The sequence below is a fragment of the Varanus komodoensis genome, unplaced genomic scaffold, assembly GCF_004798865.1.
Source record: "Varanus komodoensis strain SLA01 unplaced genomic scaffold, ASM479886v1 scaffold9, whole genome shotgun sequence".
Classification (NCBI taxonomy): domain Eukaryota; kingdom Metazoa; phylum Chordata; class Lepidosauria; order Squamata; family Varanidae; genus Varanus; species Varanus komodoensis.
In genome coordinates, this window is record NW_025336598.1 from 19,049,560 (window position 1) to 19,073,534 (window position 23,975).

The 23,975-nt window shown below is 40.1% G+C and overlaps 1 protein-coding gene across 6 annotated transcripts in view; it reads left to right on the forward strand.

The window, feature by feature from the left end:
- The window catches only part of TBC1D1 (TBC1 domain family member 1), a 114,777-nt gene that overhangs the window by 47,153 nt on the left and 43,649 nt on the right, over window positions 1–23,975 (forward strand). For 5 of the 6 annotated variants that reach the window (XM_044417732.1, XM_044417731.1, XM_044417733.1 and 2 more), the window contains 5 exons: window positions 11,417–11,944; window positions 17,647–17,736; window positions 21,932–22,036; window positions 23,101–23,233; window positions 23,758–23,849. In XM_044417732.1, the coding sequence (XP_044273667.1) occupies window positions 11,417–11,944; window positions 17,647–17,736; window positions 21,932–22,036; window positions 23,101–23,233; window positions 23,758–23,849 (948 nt within the window). The remainder of the gene's footprint in view (window positions 1–11,416; window positions 11,945–17,646; window positions 17,737–21,931; window positions 22,037–23,100; window positions 23,234–23,757; window positions 23,850–23,975) is intronic. The other variant, XM_044417736.1, reaches the window with a different exon arrangement.

Consider the following 23,975-nt stretch of genomic DNA (forward strand, 5'->3'; position numbering starts at 1 on the left):
CAGCAAGATCAGAAGCAACAGACCTCGCATCTTTATTTCAGCAAGTACCCATGGAAGACAGATGACTTCTCAGAGATTTGGGGCCAAGCTCCAGACCTAGTAGACTGCTCCCTGAGTCTCTAGTGGGACCTGTTCTTTGTCCACAAGTGTTCTAAAGATATTTTTCTTAATCAAAAGCAAGAGAATATAACCATACGTAGAACACATGAATACAATGCACAGGATCTGGTTAAGATCATGCTATGATGTGACCTCTGGATTTGGCCTTACATAGACTACCAGAAGTTGACCAGATACATAACAGGAATGACCTGTGTTAGTGATTTTGGTCTGAGATCAGCTTGTTCATTTGACAATCAATATGGACTCAAAAGCAGGTCTTTTAAGGAATTTACTTTACTGCATTCAAATGTGGTAGAAGAAATACATTGCAAATAGGAACATGAATTGTTGAAAGAGCCACCCTTCATAGAATCATAGAACAGGAGGGGCCAAGAAGGCCATTTTGAGTCCAGCCCACTGCTGGTGCAGGATGCCAGTTACACTCTCCCACTCAGATAACTGTCTAGCTTCTTCTTGAATGTCTCTAGTGTTGAAGAGCACTCAAGCTCCCTAACTAGAATTTTGAAGGAAAGACACAGTCAGGAAGATAAGAGAGGTAGCACCAAAAGCCATAATTGTAGGTTACCCTCAAGGATAATGATTCAAAATTCAGCAAACAGTTCCCAGCTAAACAGATGATGGCTGTGATCTTATATCCACTACCTGGAAATAAGCCTTTTTGAGTTCATTTGGACCTACTTCTGGGTAGGTTTGAATAGGATGCATTGTCAGAAGGCTTTTAGCATTTGTTTTTTTCAGATGAGTCTGCTTCCATTATAATTTCACATTTGTGAATCGCATCCCTGGGCTGTTGCCCGGCATTAAAAAAAGAAAAAAGCTTTAACATTCTATTGAAAATGAATAGTTCTTTTGAATAATAGTAGTAAAATGCAGAAAGATGCAGCATATTACACAGCTTTTGAAGCAGAGCATAGTATGTTTGAGAGAGTAATAAGGAAAACAATAATAGGAGCCAGACCCAGATATTGGGGAGACTTAATAAAATGCCTATCATTACTACTGCCCCTGTTCTTTGCAAACATAGAAGCTCTGAGGAGATAGTTGGGACAGAAAATAAGGAGCAGTGAGGATCTAATCAAATACTTGAGTTAGCTTGTCAAAATCTGGATTCTACACATATTATCTGCCACGAGCTAATAAGACTAGATAAGCTTTAGAATCCAGCTTCCTTTACTTTTGGTTGCCCCAGGACAGGTTTGCATGATCACAAAAGAAATTATCTCTGCATGTGCAGTTCATGGTACCAAATCAGCATAATTCCTTTCACAGGACACAATTTGTTGTGATTTCTGAACCTGGTGAAGGTAGGTATTTGGACTGGATTACAAACCACTCTAACACTCACTGTTTGTTTTAGGGTTTAACTTTGTAAACCACCCCTAAGACCCAGCTTTGCTGGATTCAGACATTGCAACAATCCATGCCTAGCAAGGGTGATTATGTGAATATGGCAGCTCAGAACTAGCACACACAGAGAGAGGAAGCTAGCCACTGTAGCTTATTTTCTCTATAAGATTATGCAAACAGTCTCAAGCTGAAATAGTCATGTCCAGAGTCAAAAACTCAGTAAGACACAGGTCTTTTAAGAAGTTACATTAGCCTTCCTCAAAACTGGTAATATACTGTTGGCTACTAGACCTGCCCACTATTGAATAACATCCACAGAGAGGAATGTTTGCAGAATTCATTTTAAGTTGGGAAAACTACACTGAATATAGAGCTACAGTATATCTGCACCCGTCTTTTCCTTTCTGTCATGTTCTCATGCCACTTCCTATGTAGAAAATACTCTTGTCTCTTGCTTTTCTGACTTAACCCATATGCTGGGAAATCACATTTACTGGAAGAATAACTGAGTTATTTTGTCATTCTTGCAGGTCAGAAGATTTGTTACATTTGTATGCCACCCCATAACCCAAAGGCTCTCTGGGAGGCTCACAAGTATGGCAAAACAATTCTCATAAAACCAAAAAACAAGATTAAAACAGTAAAATCTGGTATGCAGCATAAAATGCAGATTGCATAAAATACGAGACAGGAGTACAAATGAATAAAAATGGCAGAAGGAGAGCAGCAATATTAACATAATAGAATATTAACAAGTAGAACCAAAAATTCTACTAAAAACAAATATTAAATGAAAATGTCTTCACCTGGCAATGGAAAACAAGTCGCAACAAGTGCCAACCTCACCTCCTTGGGAAGCGCATTCCACAAGCAAGATGCAGTAGCAGAATAGGCCCTTCTCCTCACCATCTCTCCCCTTCATTTTGGGGAGGTTCATGAAGAAGGGCCTCCTCTGAAGATCTTAGTGGTCTGGCAAGGAGACAGGCGTTCCATCAGATATCTCAGCTCCAAGTCATTTAGGCCTTTATATGTTAATGTGAGCACTTTGAATTGGGCCTGGGCAATAGCAATAGCTGATGAACAACTGACCTGATGTGCTTGCTAGAACCGGCTCTCTTTAACAGCCAGGCTGCTCTGTTTTGAATTAGCTGGAGTGTCTGGACAGTCTTCAAAGGCAGCCCCACACAGAGCACATTACAGTAATCCAGGAGATTGGTTACTTGTGCATGGATAACTGTGGCAAGGCTCTGCTCATCCAAGTAGGAATGTAGCTGAAAAATCACCCAAGCCCAATAGAAAGTGCTCCTGGCCACCGAGGCCACCTTTCGAGGGAGTACTACCGCATCAAGGTCAGTTTGAAAATTATCCAGTTAGACGGATTGCCCTCCTGCAGCACCTCTATCTTGTCTGGATTGAGCTTCACCTTATTGGCCCTCATCCAGTCCATCACCAAGCAAAGCACCAGTTTAGAACAGACTCTACCTCTCCTGGATCAGATGAGAACGAGAGGTGGAACTGAGTGTCACCCGCATATTGATGACACTTCAGCCCAAACCTCCAGATGATCTCTCCCAGTGTTTGCATGTAGATGTTGAAAAGAATGGGGTGAGGGGGCAAGATGGAGCCATTTTGTGAGATGAAGGTTGCGCCTGTAACCTTTTAAAAGAAGGCATTGTGGCACAACTCAAGCTCTTGCAAAGTGGCATCTCGGGTTTAAGGTTTAAAGGCTTTAAGAATGCTCTTTCTGATACCCTGGATAGTTGCCAGCAGCCAAAGACACTAGTGATTTAAATGGACAGGTCAGACTTAAAACAAGGCAACCTTTTTTAGCCTTAGTTCATATATAGATACAAATACAGAGTCAAACCACCTCCAAGAGGAAAAAATGACATTCTGGTCATTATTCTATAGTGAGGGAAACCAATATTGTTGATTCCTTGTGGAAATATTTTTTAGAATTAGTCCCACAGTGGGGACTGATGTAAAGCATTTACAATGGATCATGTGCATCCTCTCTAACAATAGGGGTGTTTCCTGTTCTTATTATAGGACAAGAGGAATAAAAAAGAAGCTACATGCTATGGCATGCTAAACATTAAAAAGATGTTTCCAGTAAATGGCAAGGTTGTTGTTTATCCCTAGGATCCCTAAGAGAGCTTTCACGTTCCTTACACCAGCACCCCAAGTGTCACCAGTAAACTGGATTGGATGGGACTAAAACCACCATAGAAAACACCATAAATGAGTAGGTTCCCCTTCTGTTGATTGAGCATAGAAAATTGTAGTACCTACTTGACTCAGATCTATTAGATCTATTAGATTAGAACCAGTTTTCCAATACCTAACCATCTTACTGTTCCAATAGATAAAATTCTCTGTGGGACTCAGGGTAGAAAACATAGAAAAACAGAGCGAGTCAGAAGGGGCCTCCCAGGCCATCTAGTCTGACGTCCGGCACCAGCTGGCTCTGCTTACGACATGCCCACCATGTGCACGTCCAGCCTATCCTTGAACACCCGCACCGATGGGGCCTCAACGACCTCTTGTGGAAGCCCATTCCACACCCTCGGGGTCCACATGCTAATTCCCTTACCTCATACCAGTGTGCATTACCATGCAGTATTTCCTATAGTTTGAAGTCCTTAATTAGAAAAGGAAATGCCCCTTGTGTTAGAGAGGATACACGTGTCCCATTCTAAATGCATGACTCGTTTTCTTAGTGACTTCACCAAAAGGACAAAAGCATTCATGTGCATGGAGGTAAGTCTAACAGGCTTTCCTAAACCAGAACACAGAGTTATTTTTGGCCAAACAGCGAGGAATGTTATTTGGCATACTATATGCCAAATGACCACCTTGGGCATCATTTCCTTGGTGGAAAGATGGGGTTGAAACGAAATGAATAATAAATATACAAAGAACATAAAATAATGTTGAGAGTTGGCAATATAAATTTGCATTATTATTACTGAATCTGAGATAGTGATGTAAATGATGGGTATAGCTATAAATAGAGAAAAATAGAGATCCATCCAGGTAAAGGCTTTAGAGGATTACATTTGACTCAGACAACAGTATGTGCCCAAGATTCTATTATGAATTACTCTCATTGTCCAGTACTATAAAAATGTTAAGGTTCTTGAAACCGAGCGTAACTACAGACTTAACGTGAGTTCTGCTAGGTCTGGGGTCCCAATTGCAGTGCCTATAGGCAGCACTACATAGTCGGGCTTAAACCCCTGCCCTGATAATTTCTCTCTGTGCAGGTCAATGGTATGGTATGTGAGCTTTGCCTCATTTCTAGCTATTTTTCAACATGGGGATTTGTTCACTTCCAATGCAGGCCAATGGAGGAATTCATTACAGGCAGTGAAAAAGCCCTCCTGACAAACACACAGACAGGAGGGTGAAATGTTGACCCCCATCAAGGTTCCATGGCAGGAGGTAGATGTAAACTGCTTTGCATTCATTAAAAAAGCAGGATATAAATCTAATAAATAATAAATCAGAAGGTGACTTCCAGCCTTTTTATTTTCAGCAACAGGCTTTTTTATTCTCATGAAAATGAATGGAGAAATTGCTTCTTCTGTTGCATGGGTTTGGTGAGAGTGAACCAAAATATCCCACACTCAAGGGCTGAATATGGGTCGAGCATAATTTGTTGCCGAACTGCTAGTTGTTGTAATATGGGTCTGAAATAGCTGAGAGGGACAAATCATGGTAAGCAATGCACAGTTTACAAAACAGCAACAAACTTGGGTACACTTCATGGGTTGAAAAGCCAGGGCTTGTTAGCCCAGTCCAGTTCAGACAACATAATAACCCCTACCCAACTTGAGTGGGAGGAATGGTGTTGTCTGAACTTAGGAGAAAGATAAGTCAAGGGAAGAGAAATTGCTGCTAATGGTGAGAAAGGAGAAGAAAGACGGGGAGGGGGAAAGAAGAAATCAGAAACAAAGACTAGTGAAGAAGAGAAGGAGAGAGAGGAAGGAAAGATGGAGCTGGAGAAGGACAGAAAGTTCAGAGGAATCAAAAAGATGAAGGAAGTGGGGGTGGGGGTGGGGAGGGCAAGTCAGAGTGGAAGAAAGAGAAAAGATCCAGGGAGAGAAGAGAAGCCAAAGTGAGTAGTGTGCACACAGAAGGCACATACACATGCATGCATGCACAAGTACACAGAGAGAGATTAGAGAGCATTCCTAAGATTTTTGTGATTGGCCTTCCACCACCTCAACACTTAATTTGTGGTGGTGCCCAGGGCAAAATGCCAAATATGCCAGCAAAAGTTAGAGGCCCCTTAACTTAGCCATATGGCACTGTTCTTTGATACTTGGCTAGATATTCCTTGATTCCCATAATAAATTGATAGATGATTTAAAACCTTGATTCCTGAACTAATGGCCAGACTTCCCTAAGGAACCTTGTGAATTGGCTTGGAGGATTAAATCTCCGCTGTACCTAGTTGTTCTTTATGATGGAGAGCTTCTGTGGAAAGACCAGCATGTACATGGAAGCAAAGTGTAAAACCACACTGGGTTTCTCTCCCCCTGCCCCCGCCCCTCTGTAAATGGATCAAGTTAGGCTAATAGCATGACCCTTTTTGTTTTCATTGACTTTCTCCTTCTGTGGTGTTGCCAGTCTGTGTACCCTTGGCATGCAACAAGAACAAGCAAGACCAAAATCTTTCTGTATAGGGTCTTAAAATGGGGGGAAATTTTGATGCTTATCCCTTTGCAGGAAACAGAATTGGTAAAGTATTCTTCCTGTAGAACCCTGTATCTTAGATGCTGTGATTCACTTGCTAGATGGCATTTCCTCTGATTACTTAACTCCAATGAACAGTGAATGTTTAACCTAAGACATGTAGCTTCATAGTTATGGCTGATGGTCAGTCCATATATTTGGAGTAACCATGTGATACACACTTTTCAGATTTCTCCCAGTACAGAAAGTATTGGGCACAAAGGTGGGTATTGCATTATTGTATGTTTCTCCATGTGGAAAGCTAAAATGCCAGGGTATCCGTCCTCCCAGCACGGACATTTCCCATGTGCAATGACAGCTACATGGTGGTGGGGTCCTAGTACTGGGGTACATGCAGATATTCTGTGCAAAGTGGTTTTCTAACTCAGTGAAGTTGCTAGTACGGTGGGGAAGGAAGATGAGTACAGTCTGCATTGAACAAGAACGGTTCTCGGTCACTAAGGCCAGTGAGCAAACCATGCCTAGGAGTGTTTATACGCATCAGGAGAATCAACCCATTTCTGCCTGTTATTATAAAGAGCCTTTTTTCCCCTGTGATAGTTCGGCTGCTGTACCTGTGCTTATTATTCCTGGCCAATGCTGTGCGGTGCTGACGCACTTGAATCATTATCTAAGGCCTCCTCCACTTTCTAGGTCACCAGTTCAAGACCTACAAGTTTGAATTCTGATGGGTCATGAGTGCTTTGATTAGGAATTTCTTCATATTAAACCTTTCTTTCCAGATCATATCTCCTAAATACTGTACACAGAGTACCATTTGAGCACTAACTACAAGTACTAAAGCGTAGAAATGTAAAGTTGTACCTTCCCCCCACTCCATTGCTAATAAAAACAAATGCAGCTCCCTAGAGAAAATGGTCCATGGGATCTTCAAGACTGCTGAATTGTCACATAAAATATATTTTGGGATATCTGAATCTTTGTACATTCAGACTGGTTTTAGAACACAAAAGAGCTCTCTTGCCTCAAAAGCAAAATACATGCACATACACACATAATGGAATGTTTAATCAACTTTTGATTTTGGGAACTTTAGCAACTCAAAGTATATGGACAGACACATGGATAAACTAAGAAGCATGGCTGAACTTTTGAACTGTTTAAAACATGAAAGCAAAGGGATTATTCATAACTGAGAGTAAAAACCCAAGTAAAATTGTGCCACTTGGGTAAGAACACGGACTACAATTTTGTTCTATTTCTATTCTACTTATTATAGGTATACACTGAGGGATAGGATCATAATTCATTTTAGAAAGAATAGCAATGATTTATTTTTAAAATTCATGGTACTATCCATGTGACTAAGTCTGGAAGAGTTAGATATCAGATATCTGAAGTAATATGGAACATGTTGAAATATCAAATGTTCAATAGTAGCAGTTAAGTTTAGGCACAACTGATGATGGATCAGAATTAGATGTTGTATATTTGTACCTTATGGTTATGTGTGAGGGACTGGGACCCAGGTGACCTGGGTTCTAGTCCCCATTCAGTCATGCTGCTCACTGGGTGACTTTGGGGCAGTCACAGAGTCTCAGCCCAGCCAACCTCATAAGCTTGCTGAGAGGAGCAGAAAAATTATATAAGCTGCCTTGAGTTTCTGGAAAGGAGAGAAGGAAAGATATAAATATAAATAAAATACAGTGACTCTGAGTATGTAGAGTCAGTATGTATGTAGATTTAAAAGTAAATCTCATAGCTAAGCTTCATTCAAAGGAAGAGTTCCATTTTTAATGATGAATGGTGGAAGTCTCTCTTTATACTTTCCTCTCCTACATGTTTTTGTTCTAGTCAAACTCACTTTTAGTATTACAGCAAGTTCTGAGCAACAACAAACTTCAGGGAAGCAATCCATGAAGGAAAGTGTTTGACACCCTCACTGATAATGCCCCATATGCTGTAAAATCAAAGTCTCCTGACCTTTCCCTTTCTACAACATACATTTAGAGTAATCACATTTCTCCTGCCCCTGGACTCATGAGCCTTGTGCCAATGCATCATGTGAAAGTTGTGCAGGACTTCATGTATTTGCCTCCTGAGAGCACTGTTCACTTTTTGTTAATGGACTGATTGCGGCAGACATTGGCTTTGATTCCCTAGGCCTGGAAGATCTTGAGATGTTTAAGTGTCTCAGCTTGAACTGCCGGTAGTCATCATCCTCTACTGGAGCAAGGAACTAGAATCAAACCTGCAGGACTCTGGTTTGTGGTTCATAATAGGCTGCCTGGCCGTGTTTTGGTTTCTCTGCCGCTGAAAACTTTGTTTGTACTGGAAAGTAACAGAGTTTTTTCTGTTTATAAATATTTTCTATTTATAAACAATATATAAAACTTTTTATTTCAACAGACAGAACTAGCCAAATAAAAACGGTCATAATTAGAGTGTCCTGGGAGGCACTTACTACAAATTTAGTATTGGTGAATTAGTCCTTTTCTTTTTACAGCTAAAAGTAATTTTGGAACCATTATTTGCAGATCTAAATGGGTTGTTATGCCTCCAAATACTTAAATGTGCACACGAAGGGGGTGAGTGTGTATTTCGATTTACCTGAATTTGCAGTTATTTTAAGCCAAGGTTATGTTATTATTTCCCTGAACAGTCAATAGGAAGAGATATATGTTTCACTAAGTGGAATTCTCAGTATCAGCTCTGTAGCTGAGGGCAATTGGAGGTGTGTGTTTTAGTTCTGGGTTGGTTTTACTGTTTTCTTTGTGCAAGAGTTCTCATATCTTATAGTTTCCAGATAAATTGGGACTGGCATTTGCAAATGAAAGCAAATGTTAGGATGTTTTGGATCTAAGGGCATATATTTGAGAAATTGAGAAGCTGCTGTGGGAACCACATAGTCCTATGGTGGCTGCGATGGGGACCTGCCTAGTCGAAAATGAGCTTAAGAGGCTGGGGGAGAGGAATAGCTAGGGTAGACACCTCTGGAAGGAAAGGGAAACAGCAAGTCAAAGAGGAAAGAAGGAACAAAACTAGAGGCTAGAAAGAAAGAAAAGAAGACATTTTCCAAGGTTTTTCTCCTTTTTTAAAAAGGGGTCATGGAAGGGAGACTTCATTGGAGGGAATCATTTTGAGGATTCCTGGCTCAGTATGTTTTCTTTAGCTCATTGGCGGAAAGCCAATATATTTCCCCCTTTCTTCTTGTTTTCTGTTTGTTATTTGAAAGTTACCCATCACATTCTGTTCTCTAATAAAATTACTAATGATTGGTAGAAATTCAATAAGTAGCAGAGGGAGTTTAAAGTAGAAATGTGAAAGAAACAAAAATTAAATAAAATAATATTAAGTGTCAGTAGCAGTCAGAAGCTCTGTCTGGACAAGATAAATGCTAGATACTTTCACCATGTACTGATAATACCAAATTTGAGTAAAGATTTGAGTAAAGATATACAATTTTTTGCAGTAACTTTATTACTTACGTAGTGCCAACCATATATATGACACCTTACAAAGTGCAAGAGAGCATTTTGTTCTTGCGCTTCTGGCTACCTGTTAGTTCAAAGTGCAGCCAAACTGTATGTTGGAAGTCTGAGTCATGCACCATGCTCAAAGAATGAAGTAATTCTTCCCATCTCATTTTAGACCATTCTTGTTTTCTTACTGCAATCTTGTGAGTAATGCTATTGAGATATGTCTGTTATCCTTGAAATGACCTTACTGTGGTCTTTGTGAAATCAGGATGTAAACCCTTTCTATTACCATTAAGGAAGAAATGTGCTTCTGCTTTTTTAAAAAGCAGATACAGTCAGATAGAAGTCAGAGAGCTTCCCTTTTCTCTCTGCAGTAATGTTGATCTGCTTATGTACACAGATGGTTCTCAAGGGAGCAATCCTTTGGCCCCTGGACAGTGTCTGAGAGGACGTGCAGTATTTCATCTTACCTTATCAAGGTTGGAGACTGTACTTTGACCTTGGAGCTGGGAATAGAGCTCTCTCCCTCCTCCCCTTTGCAGCTGGCAAGGCCAGGATATGAGTCCTCTTGAGGGTCCTATAGTCTCCTTACTTCTTTCCCCCTGCAAAATACTCCAGCTAGAATAAAATACACTGGTTGGAAGCAAAGATCACTTTTGCTGCTCCTCTCACTCTGCATAGGATGACTGTAAGCATTTGAGTTCAGGGGCTTATGGGCATCATAATAAGATGGTGCTCTCAGAGTAAAAGTATCACACTTCATTCCTGAAAGGATTAATTCACCATGAGCAATTTTTTTCCTTAAAATGTTGGGTCAAACTTTTATGCAAAGTGAAGCAGATCTGCAAACATACTTTCTTTTTATTCTAGGCTAATGCCATCATGGCTTGAATCCAGAAGGATTCAAAAGTAAGAAGTGTGCTCCATTTCTGATTTATCTTTATGGTGTGGGAGTTGTTTCTCTCAGTTTGATCTTCTGCCATGTGAAAAATGTGTAAACCATGTGGGAAATTGAATAAATTTCCCGTGGCATCATGACCCCTTTCTAGGATACAGCAGCCTGTCCTAGGGAGTAATGCTATCCGGCCTTTCCATGTGGTTTTTGTTTATATGTATTATTGGACTGACTGTCCCTCGGTCTTCTATACGAGAAAAGTAATCTTTTGTACACAGAAAGGTAAAATATTTGGATTTGCTAAGCTGTATTTACATTCTCCTTAAATAATATTCATCTTAGCTCATCAATGTATAAAACACCTTTCATACTATCGTATGCACTCATCTGTGCAAACACACACTTGGGTCAGGATTAAATACATTGAACTTGTGTGGCCAAGTTTAGGTATGTGCTTAAGGGCTAGCTGTTTTCCCCTTATGACTACAGCCCATATATATCACTTGGAATTTTACTCAAGTGCATCCCTGAACAGGGAATAGGAACTGAAGTAGAATGGAAGCAAAATCAGTATCTGTGTGTGAACTTGCTCTGAAATACAGAGGCAGCTAATCATGTGATCTAGCTTCATTGAAAATAATTCTGTTTAAGGTGAGAATGAGAATTCTCTCTGTAGAATTAGGTCTGTGATAGCAAATTGGCACACATATCTCTTGATGGTGGTGACCATCAAATGATGGACATCTATGTGCAGCTAGACCCCAGAGATTATTTTTACAGAGGCATTTCAAAATTAGGAGTGATCCACGTTCCTAGATTACTTGCTGTTACTTTTCTTTTCTGGAATGAGCTCTGATATATTTTCTTACAGGTGCCTGAGATTATAAGCACCATCAGACAAGCTGGAAAGATTGCACGTCAAGAAGAATTTCAGAATAACCTTTCAGATGTCGATGATCCATTTAGCAAAAAATTTGAGGTGCTGTTTTGTGGTCGAGTGACAGTGGCACACAAAAATGCACCTCCAGCACTCATAGATGAATGTATTGAAAAATTTAACGATGTTAGTTATACCAAAAACTTGGACTCTGGTTCATTTTCCCAACAACATGAAACTGCCAACTCTGGAGGTTTTTCCATAAGTGATAAATTCCGAGCTGTCTTCCAACCGTTGGTTAACGAAGAACTGGAAAAAAGGCCAATGAGGAAATCCTATTCTCAGCCTGGACTGCGTTCATTTTCTTTCAAGAAAGATTTGCAAGCCGGGAGCCTGAGGAATAACAGCTTTGCCAGATCCTTTGATGATGATGTGGTTTCTCTGAATTTGAAAAGTCGGTTTATCCATGGGCAAAATGTGGAGCCTACAGATATTGCAGGAAACAGGATTATGTTATTCACGGTAAAACACAGTTATGTCTGCAAGCATCTCTGAACAATTATAACAATTTTACCAAAACAGATATCCAGAGCTTTTGGTATTGCTACTGGTTGAGCTCCTGTAGTTAATTAAATTCAGTATTTGTGTCTGAGAATATAGAGAGTAATTATACTATTTTGTTTAGTGTAAAATAGGTTCACGGAAGTTGTGAGCCTTGAACAATTATAGGTCCACTGTGGCTTGCAAGGTGCTTGACTTCCTTCTCCTGCACATTCTTTTTGCAGCCTCAGCAAAAGGAGGAAGTTTATAGGGTTGTGCAATCTGTCATCTGAACATGGCATTCTGGGTTGCTGAGGGGAAAAAGAGCCCAACAACGAACCATTGATTAAAACTCCGTTTCAGCAATCTGGAGTTCTAGATTCAGATGTCATGGAACACAATAAAGGAAGGGGGCATTTCTGGGTTGTTTTCCAAAAGGTAACAAAGTGGAGGTGACATTTATTTATTTATTCATTCATTCATTCATTCATTCATTCATTCATTTAGAAGGCTTCTATGCCGCCCCATTCGCCGAAGCCTCAGGGTGGCTCACAATAATAAATAAATAAGGACTGAATAAAACAATATAATATGAGTCAACCTGGCCCGAAAAAAATAGCGTTTGAATAAAAAGGTCTTTGCCTGGCGCCAAAAAACGACGACGCGCCAGGCGGTCCTCTCTGGGGAGCGCATTCCATAGATTGGGTGCCACCGCAGAGAAAGCCCTCCTCCAAGTACTTACCCTCCTAACATCCTTCACGGAGGGTTCCTGGAGAAGGGCCTCTTCCACTGATCTCAAGGGGCAGGCGGGCATATATGGACGTAAGCACTTCTTCAGGTAACCAGGACCCAAGCCATTAAGGGCTTTATCAGTCATAACCAACACCTTGAATTGGGCCCAGACTTCAGTGGGGAGCCAGTGGAGCTGACGGAGAACTGGAGTCATGTGAACATAACGCCCACTCCCCATCAGCAGCCTGGCAGTTCTATTTTGAACCAATTGAAGTATCCAGACCGTCTTCAAGCCCCACATAGAGCGCGTTACAGAAGTCAAGTCAGGAAGTCACCAATGCGTGTGTCACCATCGCCAGGCAGTCATTCTCCAGGTAGGGACACAGCTGATGGATCAGCCGAAGCTGAAAGAAAGCACTTCTCGCCACTGCTGTCACCTGAGCTTCCAGTGAAAGCTCTGGGTCAAGGAGCACTCCCAAGCTGCGGACCTTGTCCCTAAGAGGGAGTGCAACCCCATTCAGGACTAGGTTCAGGTCCCCTTCCCTGAAGCCCGATCCGCCAACCAACAGGACCTCCATCTTGTCTGGATTGAGCTTCAGTTATTGGCCCTCATCCAGCGCATTACCTCAACCAGGCACTGGTTCAGTACAGCCACTGCCTCACCTGGATTGGTAGAAAACGAGAGGTAGAGCTGGGTATCATCAGTGTACTGATGATTCCGCAGCCCACACCTCCTGATGATCTCCCCCAGTGGTTTCATGTAGATGTTAAATAGCAAGGGGGACAAAATGGAACCCTGCAGAACTCCATGGCATAGCTGCCATGGTACAGAGCCATAGTCCCCCAGCATCACCTTCTGGAATCGGCCATTGAGATAGGAGCGGAACCACTGCCAAGCAGTGCCTCCGACCCCCAATCCCGCTAGCCTATCGAGAAGGATACCATGGTCGATGGTATCGAAAGCCGCTGAGAGGTCCAGGAGAATCAACAGGAACGCGCTCCCCCTGTCTTTTTACCTGCACAGGTCATCGTACAGGGCGACCAAGGCAGATTCAGTACCGTACCCGGGTCTGAAGCCGGACTGAAATGGGTCCAGATAATCAGTTTCCTCCAAGAGTGCTTGGAGTTGTCCCGCCACTACCCAATCCAATACCTTGCCCAGAAACGGGATGTTGGCCACTGGTCTATAATTAGTGGCCATCTATGGATCCAGTGACGCCTTCTTCAGGACTGGTCGGACTACCGCCTCCTTTAAAGGGGCAGGTACCCGGCCCTCCCTCAGAGAGGCGTTAACCACTTCCAGGATCCAGATCCCTATCCCGTGCTTGGCGTTGTTAATTAGCCAAGATGGGCAAGGGTCCAATAGGCAGGTGGTGGGATGTACTCATCCAAGCACCTTGTCCACATCATCAGGCCGCAGTAACTGAAATTCATCCATCAATTTTGGACCAGACGGCGACATTGGTATCTCCCCAGAAGCCTCTGAATCACTAGTGGAGTCCAGCTCGTGACGAATCTGAGCGATTTTCTCCCTGAAATGCTTGGCAAAGTCGTCACAGCGGGCCTTCGAGGGTGGAACTGGATCTTTCTTAGGGCCAGGACGAACCAGCCCTTGTACCACCCGAAACAGCTCCGTCGGACGGCATTGTGAGGAGGCAATGGAAACAGAGAAGAATTTCTTTTTCGCTGCCCTCACCGCCACAGCATAGGTCCAATAATGGGCTCTTAAGTGTGTTCGGTCAGATTCATCCTGTGATTTCCTCCACCTACATTCTAGACGTCTCCCAGACATGTGGTTAGAAGCACCACACTTGCTTCCTCCTGTGTAATCCCAACCACCCATGTGTTAAACATGATACCCCAGGGGTAGTTGTTACATGCAAACCAGATAATAGCTTTAAATTAGCTTAATATCTTGGCTTATTCTGAAGCCATTGTTTTCCAGGCAGGCAAACTGGGAAAGTATAATTAATTGAAGAACTTCTCATTTGTTTGCTTCTTCCATGAAAGGGGGAGTAAAGGAGCTGTTCCCACCCCCAAAGATTCATTCATATGTATGCTCATCAAGTGGGAGTTTGACTAAACCACCTGGAGAACTAGTAGAGATCAGAGCTGTGCACTGGCATTCCTTGGTTGTTCTTGTAAATAGATCTGGGAACATGAAGATAGAATGAATACCATCTTTGTCTTACTAGCCTTTTAAAATAGTTTAACTAGGAAAAATGTGAATATTTTCATGCCGAAGTTAATACACATGGTCTCGTGTTCAAATTGACATGTGAATTCTACACCCAGCTCTTTTTAAGTCTTATTTTATTTCAAAGGCCACAGTATACAAATACCTGCCATGACTTGGAGGTGGCTGGAAAGGCTTCTTCATGTGGCAAACTGTTTGTGTGCAGTTGCTTGTCAAATCCTCCCCTCATTGCCACTCATTATTTGTTTTGCGGCACCATGCTGATACTTTGTTTACACTGTGATCCACACAGGACCACACTGCACATTACACAGGAGCTATATGGTGAGACCTCCCATCTTATTTTTATTTTTTAAATCTGAAAACAGCTTCAGGGGGACTTGACTAGATCAGGGAAGGAGTGGTGTGGAATATTAAGTTAAAAACCTTTCTCATGCTGCATTTTCACCAATCATTTCTCTCTGTTCCCAGCTGCTGTTCACCACTCTTGGGGAAAAAAGATCTTGTGCATATTTATTTGGCAATCTGACTTGATTAAAATGAAATTGATTTTTAATATGAATGCTTAGGATTGCAGCTGACAAATCTTATATGAACAATTTTTATTGATTCTATAGATCCTTAAAATACATGCATTTTAAAATAAACACCACCCCATCACTGGCATGTTTCCTTTTTCTTCTTAAAGGAAATGGATATGAAGAAATAAAGAAATTTACTTCTGAAATGTACTTCCCCTGCTTCATGAGCAACTGCAGCCTCTACCCACATAAAATTAAGCATTAGCGCAAATAGCAAAGCTCTCATACAGACCTGAGTCTTGGCACCTCTCATTTTAGCCTTCTTTGTTTACATTTTCACAAAAACATGAAAAGCTTATAATTTATCATGGTACTCCTGTACAGCCTCTGGAATGTATGTACTCTGTACTCAATCATGCATTTTTGAGGGCCTTTTCAGTTGCAACATCCCAATTTTGGAATAGCTTTCCTAGAGAGATTTGAGTGACATATTTCTAGATACTATTTTGGCACCAGGTAAAAACATTTCTGTTAATCCAGGCATTTTAAATAGTATATGTACTTTGAGTATCTCGATTTCATAGTGGAGCCAGAAAATCTGCATATATATCCCTGTCCCCACCCCAAAAATCTCAAATTTACCAGATGGGGGTAAAAAATACGTGTCTCTTCCCTTTCTGAAATATCTAGAGGTTCAGGGAAGTGTGGAAAAGAGAAGGGCACGGAGAACAATTGTAGCAGTACTAAGAAACTGGAGGATCACACAGCTAAGATATATTTACCACCCCTTTCGGAAATCAAAATCTCTTCTCCAATTTGCCTTTTTATTGACAGCCAGTTGACAGCTGTCAAATGTATGCAAGTGATCTTTGAGCAGCCTTGCTTGGTTAAGGCCCATGGATGTTGCTTACGGAATTTTGAGAGCGGACATTTACCCTGACATTGACTAGACAAAAGTGCACAACTGTGAAGGACCAAAAAGAAAATTACAATTTCAGTTTCTGCATTCCTGTTTTTTTAGGGTAATGAGGTAGTACTGGGCAATCCAAAGTGCCACTAAGGCATTGACGGAGCAGCAAAGGACTATGTAAGAAACTAGAATGAAAATGGGGTGGTGAACCAAGCAGGACTAGGGAGATAAGATGGATTCTGACATACAGGACCCTGGGTCACCTATTGAAAGACCAGGGGATAAGCCCAGTTGCCTGTTGGGGCCATTGCAAGTTGTTCTGCAAACTATCATAACTTTTTCACACAGTGGGTTGTCATGTCATGTCATGGCACCTGCCCCATGCTTCCACAGTGAATTGGCTTTGTTTGAGCTGTCCTGAAGTAAATGATTTCAGAATGGTAGCCTAGGCCTGCTGACTCAAGCCACAGCCAATACTGGCTCTAAAATGACTGCATGAGTTGAGTATGTACAAACAAGTGCGCCTTTGCTGCCTCCAAGCTTCTTAGGTAAACAAGAGCAACTTATATACAAAACTTAGAATGTATGAATATTCTCTCGGTCGTACTGCCTTCTAATAATGCCAGACCAAGGTAGGCAATTTGTCACCCTCCAGATGTTTTTGGACAGCAACACTCATCAGCCCTAGTCAGAATAGTAGCTTGTGAGGGAAATGCAATCCAGCAATAACTGAGGGGGTGAGGAGCACAGGTTGGCGACTCATGGGCTACATTATAGTGGCCAGTCACAGGGTAGCAAGCATTCAGAGCTTCCTCTTCTGTTGGGAGTGACTGAAGAGTGATTGTTCAGGCCGTCCCATTTGTACACTGCATCTTCGGGGAGAGAGATCATATTTCAGCAATAGAGTCATCTTTACAGAAACTGGTGTTTCCAATGTAAAGGGTCATATAAACACATGATTTATCTGGAAAGATGCTTTTACTCAGAGTACGCTGTATTGAGCAAGATTAATAATTGTCTGAGCAATGTAAAGCAGTTTTATACCCTACTTGTATGTAAAGTTGGGGTAACTTTGCTAAGCATCATAACATTTTTTAGTTAATGTAGTCATACTTTAACAATATTCTTTTCTATAGATTAAATATCCAGTTCAGTTTCTTCTCAGAGCATTAGAATCAATAGCAAAATACTGGTTATACTTTGTGATGTGGCTCATTTCTCATGCAAAATGTATTATATATATAATCTCAAATTCAGTGTGCAATCATATTTTTGTCTGTAAACTATAAGTGCAGCTGAGTAATATTTGATTTCTTCTTTTCAGATTGGCCAGTCTGAAGTTTACATCATCAGTCCTGACACCAAAAAAGTAGTTATTGAGAAAAGCTTTAAAGAAATCTCTTTTTGCTCTCAGGTACATATGTTATTCTTCCTTCCTTCCCTTCATTCCTTCCTTTATTTAATCAATCAATCAATCTGTATGCTTCTTGTAAAATCTAAAAGGGTGAAAACAGTGTTCCTTCTTGATTGACTGATATTTGCATATAAATATAAATAAAAAGGGATATTCTAAATAACTAAATAAATAAATTTGCAGAGATGTGCCACAATCCAGCACTTGTGTGGGCAATTTAGTTTCACGGTTGTCTTATTATAATGTTGATTTTTAATGTTCACAAATAATGGGTAGTATGCATCAATAAATGTTGCCCATTAACCAAAACTGTTCTCTAATTCTGTTTTTTCCAATAGCAGAACCATCAGACATTACACTTTTAATCATTTCTAGTATTAGAATAAAATGGTTTTGTTTCTGTTAGTCAAAGTGCAGAGGTACTTGCCCTTGATATGACCCAATAGGCTTCAGTTAAGGGTTTTTCTGTGCTTTCTCCTGATGGTTGTCCTGTGGGAGGAGTGGAATGGAAAGAGAGGTAAACAACCTATGGTGAGCCCAGGCACCTCTAAGGTGCAGTGTGGGATGTTCATACAGTGAACAGGCCACCATGGCTTACTGCAAGGTGGCTTGGTGTGACATGTAAATGTGCCCAATATGTGGCAAGATCACTGTGCAACTAATACTTTTGCGGAAAGCCTATTTTGCATTAAATTCCATGAGTATGTGTTTCAGCAAGCTAGATTTTTTTTCTTTATCGTCCAAAGCATGAAGGCAGGCAACCAAATCAAGAAGAATTCCAGTACATTATGGGAGTGATCTGATTGTCTTCAGTGTATCGTTGATGAGGAACATTGGTCCCTTGAAAGGAGTTTACAGAAATCCCAGAATTTTTCTAAGGGAAATTTGTCAGATTTTAGACTTGGAGGTAGCTTCCTTGAGACTACTTCCTTTGTCAGCAAAAATAGTTCTGAGCTAGTACTTAGCAACTTGCCCTTAAGGTCAAATTCTTTCTTTCTAAGACTAAGAGAAACAATTTTAATGACTTGACTCCTTCTCCCAGTCAATTTAATTGCTTGACTAGTGGCAAACCAATGAAAGAAAACAGTAAGGTTGCTTCTATTCACTTCCTCAGGAGAAACCAGGGCATATGCTACCCCATTCTACATCCTTCCTCGGAGGCCAGACACAGAATCTGTTTCTCTGGTGACTATTGACAGGGACTCTTTGCTTAAGGCTGCAGTATTGAAAAATCATTCTGTTTTGCTTCCTTCTTTGGGAAGCCATGAATATTAAAGCAGTTCCCTACCCAAAAAAGGCATATATTCCTTTCAAATGTGCGTTTGTGTGCATTGTAAAAACAGGGACTCCAAATGAAGAGTATAGTCAGTATTAAACCTTAGGAAGCAAACCATTACTTGATATTAAAATGAAAGTGTCTGGGATACTTTTCATGAATATTATTCATTCATCAACATTTGTGCTGCACTTTTTATAGTTGACTCCATGTTCGAAGACTGTGTAGGAGCAATATATGCCTTCTGCCTTTCATTGCTTTTTTATTGGCTCATTCACATTACATCCAAGTTAGAGACTTAATTTTCTGTGGGATCATGATGTGCATTTCTGGGTTCCTGCTCGTCTTGGAACTGCAGCTATGCATTAGTTGCCAGGCTTCCAGGAATACCACACATCTTTCAGTTAGACCCACAGGAATCCCATTTACTAATTTTATCCCATCTTCAAATCTGAACTGATCATTCAGTGGCTTTCTGTTGATGGCATCCTTCAAGAATTGCAGGAAGAAAGTTACCACAGTTCAGCCAGGAATTCATTCCAGCTCTTGATAAAGGGGGAGGTCCCAGCAGGATATGTGTCTTGTATTTTTCTACTCAGTTGCTTAAGCATTTTTAAGTATTTCATCTACTTCACTGAGTGTTACCATGAGGACTTAACTTTATCTGTGTGGGGGGGGGGGATGTCATGTGTCCTTTTAATGCTTTTAAACAATTGGCTGACTTTTTAATACCTTGAGAATTACTGTGACTTAGTTGCTGGCGAAAAGAAGCTTTATATATAACATAAAAGAAAATTGGAGGGTAGTTGCTTGAAATTCATCTGGTATGTAGCACAGTAAAGCCTGATGTTGCTCTGCCATTCCATTTCTATTTATCTCTTGAATATGTTAACAGTCAAGCCATACTGAGGCCCATCTTTTAAAAAATGTGTGGTCCTATAAACATTCTCTTTCCTCTCCACTTGTAAAAAACATTCTCTATAGCAGCCTTCTCCAATCTGGTACATTCCAGATGTTTTGCAGTTGAACTCCCATCAGCCCTATTCAGAATAGTTAAAGACAGGCTTGATTGGAGTTGTAGTCCAAAACAGCTGGGGAGTAGTAGATACAGGAAGGCTATTCTACAGCAACCTCTTTTGTTAAGCCTGCTTTGCATATTTTGAGAGGAGAGTGTGAGCATGCTGTAATTACACAACTTAATTTTCCCTGGAGAGCTATTTATGTTGGATGTCCCTTGTGACAAATGGTAGCATAAGTAGAGTGTGAAAACAATGCTGCCCTTCATATTCATAGTTAATGTGCTCAATTTGAATGAACAGAGACGTTTTCTATTTTTTAATCTTTAGCTTGTATTTTCATTGAACAGCTACATAAACATAATTAAGATGTTTTATTGTTATGTGCATAAAGTCATTCATCTCTCCCCTGTCCTTTTTTCATTTTATGGAGTGAAAAAGAGATCAGGAAAACCTGTTTCTATTTTCAGCTAACAATAGTTTGTCCCTTTGTTAAAACTAGGACATGGCATTTAGTTTTAACTGTGGTTTGCACAACTTCAAACTGTGGTTTATGTGTTAGGTCTATTTCCTGAAACTAGCCAGCTTCTTGATCATAAGAAATGACAAACTGAGGTTAGTTAAAGATGGAAATGGAAACTTGTGATCTCCTCCTTACAGGTGTCCTGGGAGAGGAGAGAGGGAACAGACTTGTACATTTAACACTATTTTGTTGTCTAGAATGCGTGTGAAGCATGTGCTAATTGATTTCAGCCATGAGCACTGCTATAGATACAGTATACCCAGCAATTTTCTTTTGATACAGGAAAATAGAACATGAAGATACTTTTCAGAGAATGAATATGTTTTTCCTCTGGAGATGATGACTGCTATAATTAGTCCAGTATTGATGCTCTTGACTTTTGTATTGATTACAATGTAAAGTTTGTAAAAGTTAGTTGTATGTCTTCTTAAAGTTTATAGAGAGAAAAATACTCTGGTAGACATTATGAATAAAAATGCTGCCCTAGAGTTATGAACAAAAATGTTATTCTCTGGACCAACTTGTTTAATATAGCTGTTGTGGAAAATGAAATAAGAAAGGGTGTGCTCTGCTTTTGTACTCTTGAAGGCAAGAGTGGGGTAAAAAAAGTTGTCAACATAGAAAGGAAAAATGTTGTGCTGATAATTCATCAGATAACTCTCTCCCCTTAATTTATTTAATTCATAGCAGAGAATCTTTGAATGTTGATACAGAAGAGAAGCTCCAAACCTCAAATTTCCCCCTTCCACTGTAGTTGCAGATTTGAAGAATTACCCTTTTAATATGCACACTGTGAAAAATGTAAATAATAGCCACATGAAAGTTTTGTGACTGTGGGAGATGGAAAGGGGGAATGTAATTCTTTCTGTCCTGACAAGAATGTCCCTTTTCCAACTATTGCATCATCTGTGCTCTTTGCATTTATTTATAGAGGTTATTTTGGTTGGCGCTATGGCAAGGACAGGAAGAATTAAATTACCTTTTCCCATTCACCCTTCCACAGACAGAAGGGTGCTGCATGTGATAATTGCTTTCATGAAATTAATGTAATGGCTAGTTTAACCCAAGGAGAGAGAGAAGTAGCAAAAGTACTCAAGGTTGTGAACCCTTCCAAAAATCTGTCTTTCCAGTATTTAATTTCTACAAAACTTACTGTCTATCTGTTCAAAATGGAAAATAGAGTGGAAAGCATTTGTCCATTAAACCCTTCATCTTAGACTATGAATGTACATATTATGTTTTCTTTTGCAAAGGATTCATTTTGCTTGTTGTTGCAATTAATACCTTATTTTTGCTTTGTTTTCATTAACTGACTAATAGTAATTTGATAGCCAGTCTTGTGAAAATCTGATTTGTATGTGTGTTTATTTGTTGTTTCAGGGAATTAGACATGTGGATCACTTTGGATTTATCTGCAGAGAAACTTCAGAAAGCAGAGGCTTCCATTTTGTCTGTTACGTCTTTCAGTGCACAGATGAAGCCCTGGTAAGAGCTGCTGCTACTTCATCTTTTTAGAGAGATAGCTTACAGATGACTATATAGCATTTTACTGCCCCACCCACATGCACATAATATAGTTACAGTAAGGCAACTTGAGGGATGGAATCTGGTCCATAATAAGAGAAGCTAGTAAGTTGTGGTCCAATATTCTGATTCTTTCATAAATAAAAATTGTTCCTAATTTTAAAACCTGACTTCTGCTATTTATATTTCATGACAATTAAACCAATGTATATGACCAGTTTGGACTGGCAAATGCATATTACTGGAATAATGTTAAACATTAAAAGGATTGCCTGTTTGCTTCATCACATTCCCAGACTGTGATTTGTTTAACCTACTTTCGGAAGTTTAGCGGTGTTGTGGTAAGCAGATTACTCTTATTGTTATTAATCAGAATTTATATCCACTTTCTCATCCAAGTCTCAAAATAGCTCAACAAAATCTAGCACAATGAAAGCATATCCCAAATAACCATAATAAAACAATTAAACACAAATAGACAAATTCACAGCTAGTATTAAAAAGAACATCAGTCCCCAAACAGATGAGACTGCTGGATTACCCAGTTTTCACCCAGTAGGGCAGATTTCAGCTCCACAAAATGGATTAAATATGTATAACAGTTAACATGAATATGCATAACAATGAAACGATGCAAACCCTTTCAACCTGTATTAAATCATTATCTAATCTAATGCACCTTTCAGAACAGAATGCTGCAGTTATCAAGTATAATTCAGTATATAAAATAAGTTGTTTATTTTATATTGCCTTTGTTGTATATTTCCTTTTTCAGTTGTTTATGGTTCTGGTCTTATTTTTATGCTGGTTTAAGGGAATTTCAAGGCAGTTTAAATCTGGAGCACATTGTGGTATTTTACTGGTTTATAAGCTGACTTAGTGTAGGAAGGGGCATAAAGCAGTTATATTTTTATTGACTCTTAGCTTGATGGCAGTCACTTTAAGCTAATAGAAACTATCTGTTTCTAGTTTAGGCTTTATCTTTCTCAAAGATTAGACCTTCAGACTTGTTTTTCCTTCGCTAGGTTGATGAGATCATGATGACTTTAAAACAGGCTTTTACAGTAGCTGCTGTCCAACAAACCTCCAAAGCACAATTACAGCTCTGTGAAGGATGTCCTATGCAGAGCCTTCATAGGCTCTGTGAAAAAATAGAAGGTAGGAACTATACAATATGGTATATGTTGGCTTTAATTTTTTTTATATTTTATTGCTAAGTAGATGATCTGGAATGAAATGCTTTGTCAATTCTTCTGCTTGAGTGGTAGTTGAGAAGTTTAGGGAGAAGCCATTACCAGACCAATACCAGTTTTTATAAGGTCCAAAATACAAGAAGACAATGAAGAAGAAATGTTTCACAACTGTCATTCTTGGTGTGCATGTGCTTGGCCTGGATTGGAAAAAATAGGATGAAAGTTAGGCCAGAAGGGTGTTTTTGCATACCAGAAAACTTCTGAGATATGCTGGAAAACTACTTTTGTTTCTTAAAAGTGTTAGATGCATATAAGATGCTTCCAAGGTTCCAGGGGGATTGCTCCCTTGCAGCTCAAAGGACAGTGTGGGAAATTGTGTTAACCGAAGCTAAGTGAGCACATGAATATTACTGTATGGATACTGTATGTGATCAAGCATTGCAACCAAAAATTTTTTTGTTTATTCAATATTTGTTTGTTACTTGATAGGGATGCATCCTTCTAAAACTAAACTAGAACTCCAAAAACATTTAACAACACTGAATAACCAGGAGCAGGCTGCAATCTTTGAGGAAGTTCAGGTAACCCTCTTGCCAGTCTGTGTCATTTTGTGTAGGAGGTAGAAAGGTGGGTGGAAGAACTTCAATTATTTCTTTATGCCTCTGTCTACTACTTTGCAGCAGCTAATGTTAACTGCTGTTATTAAA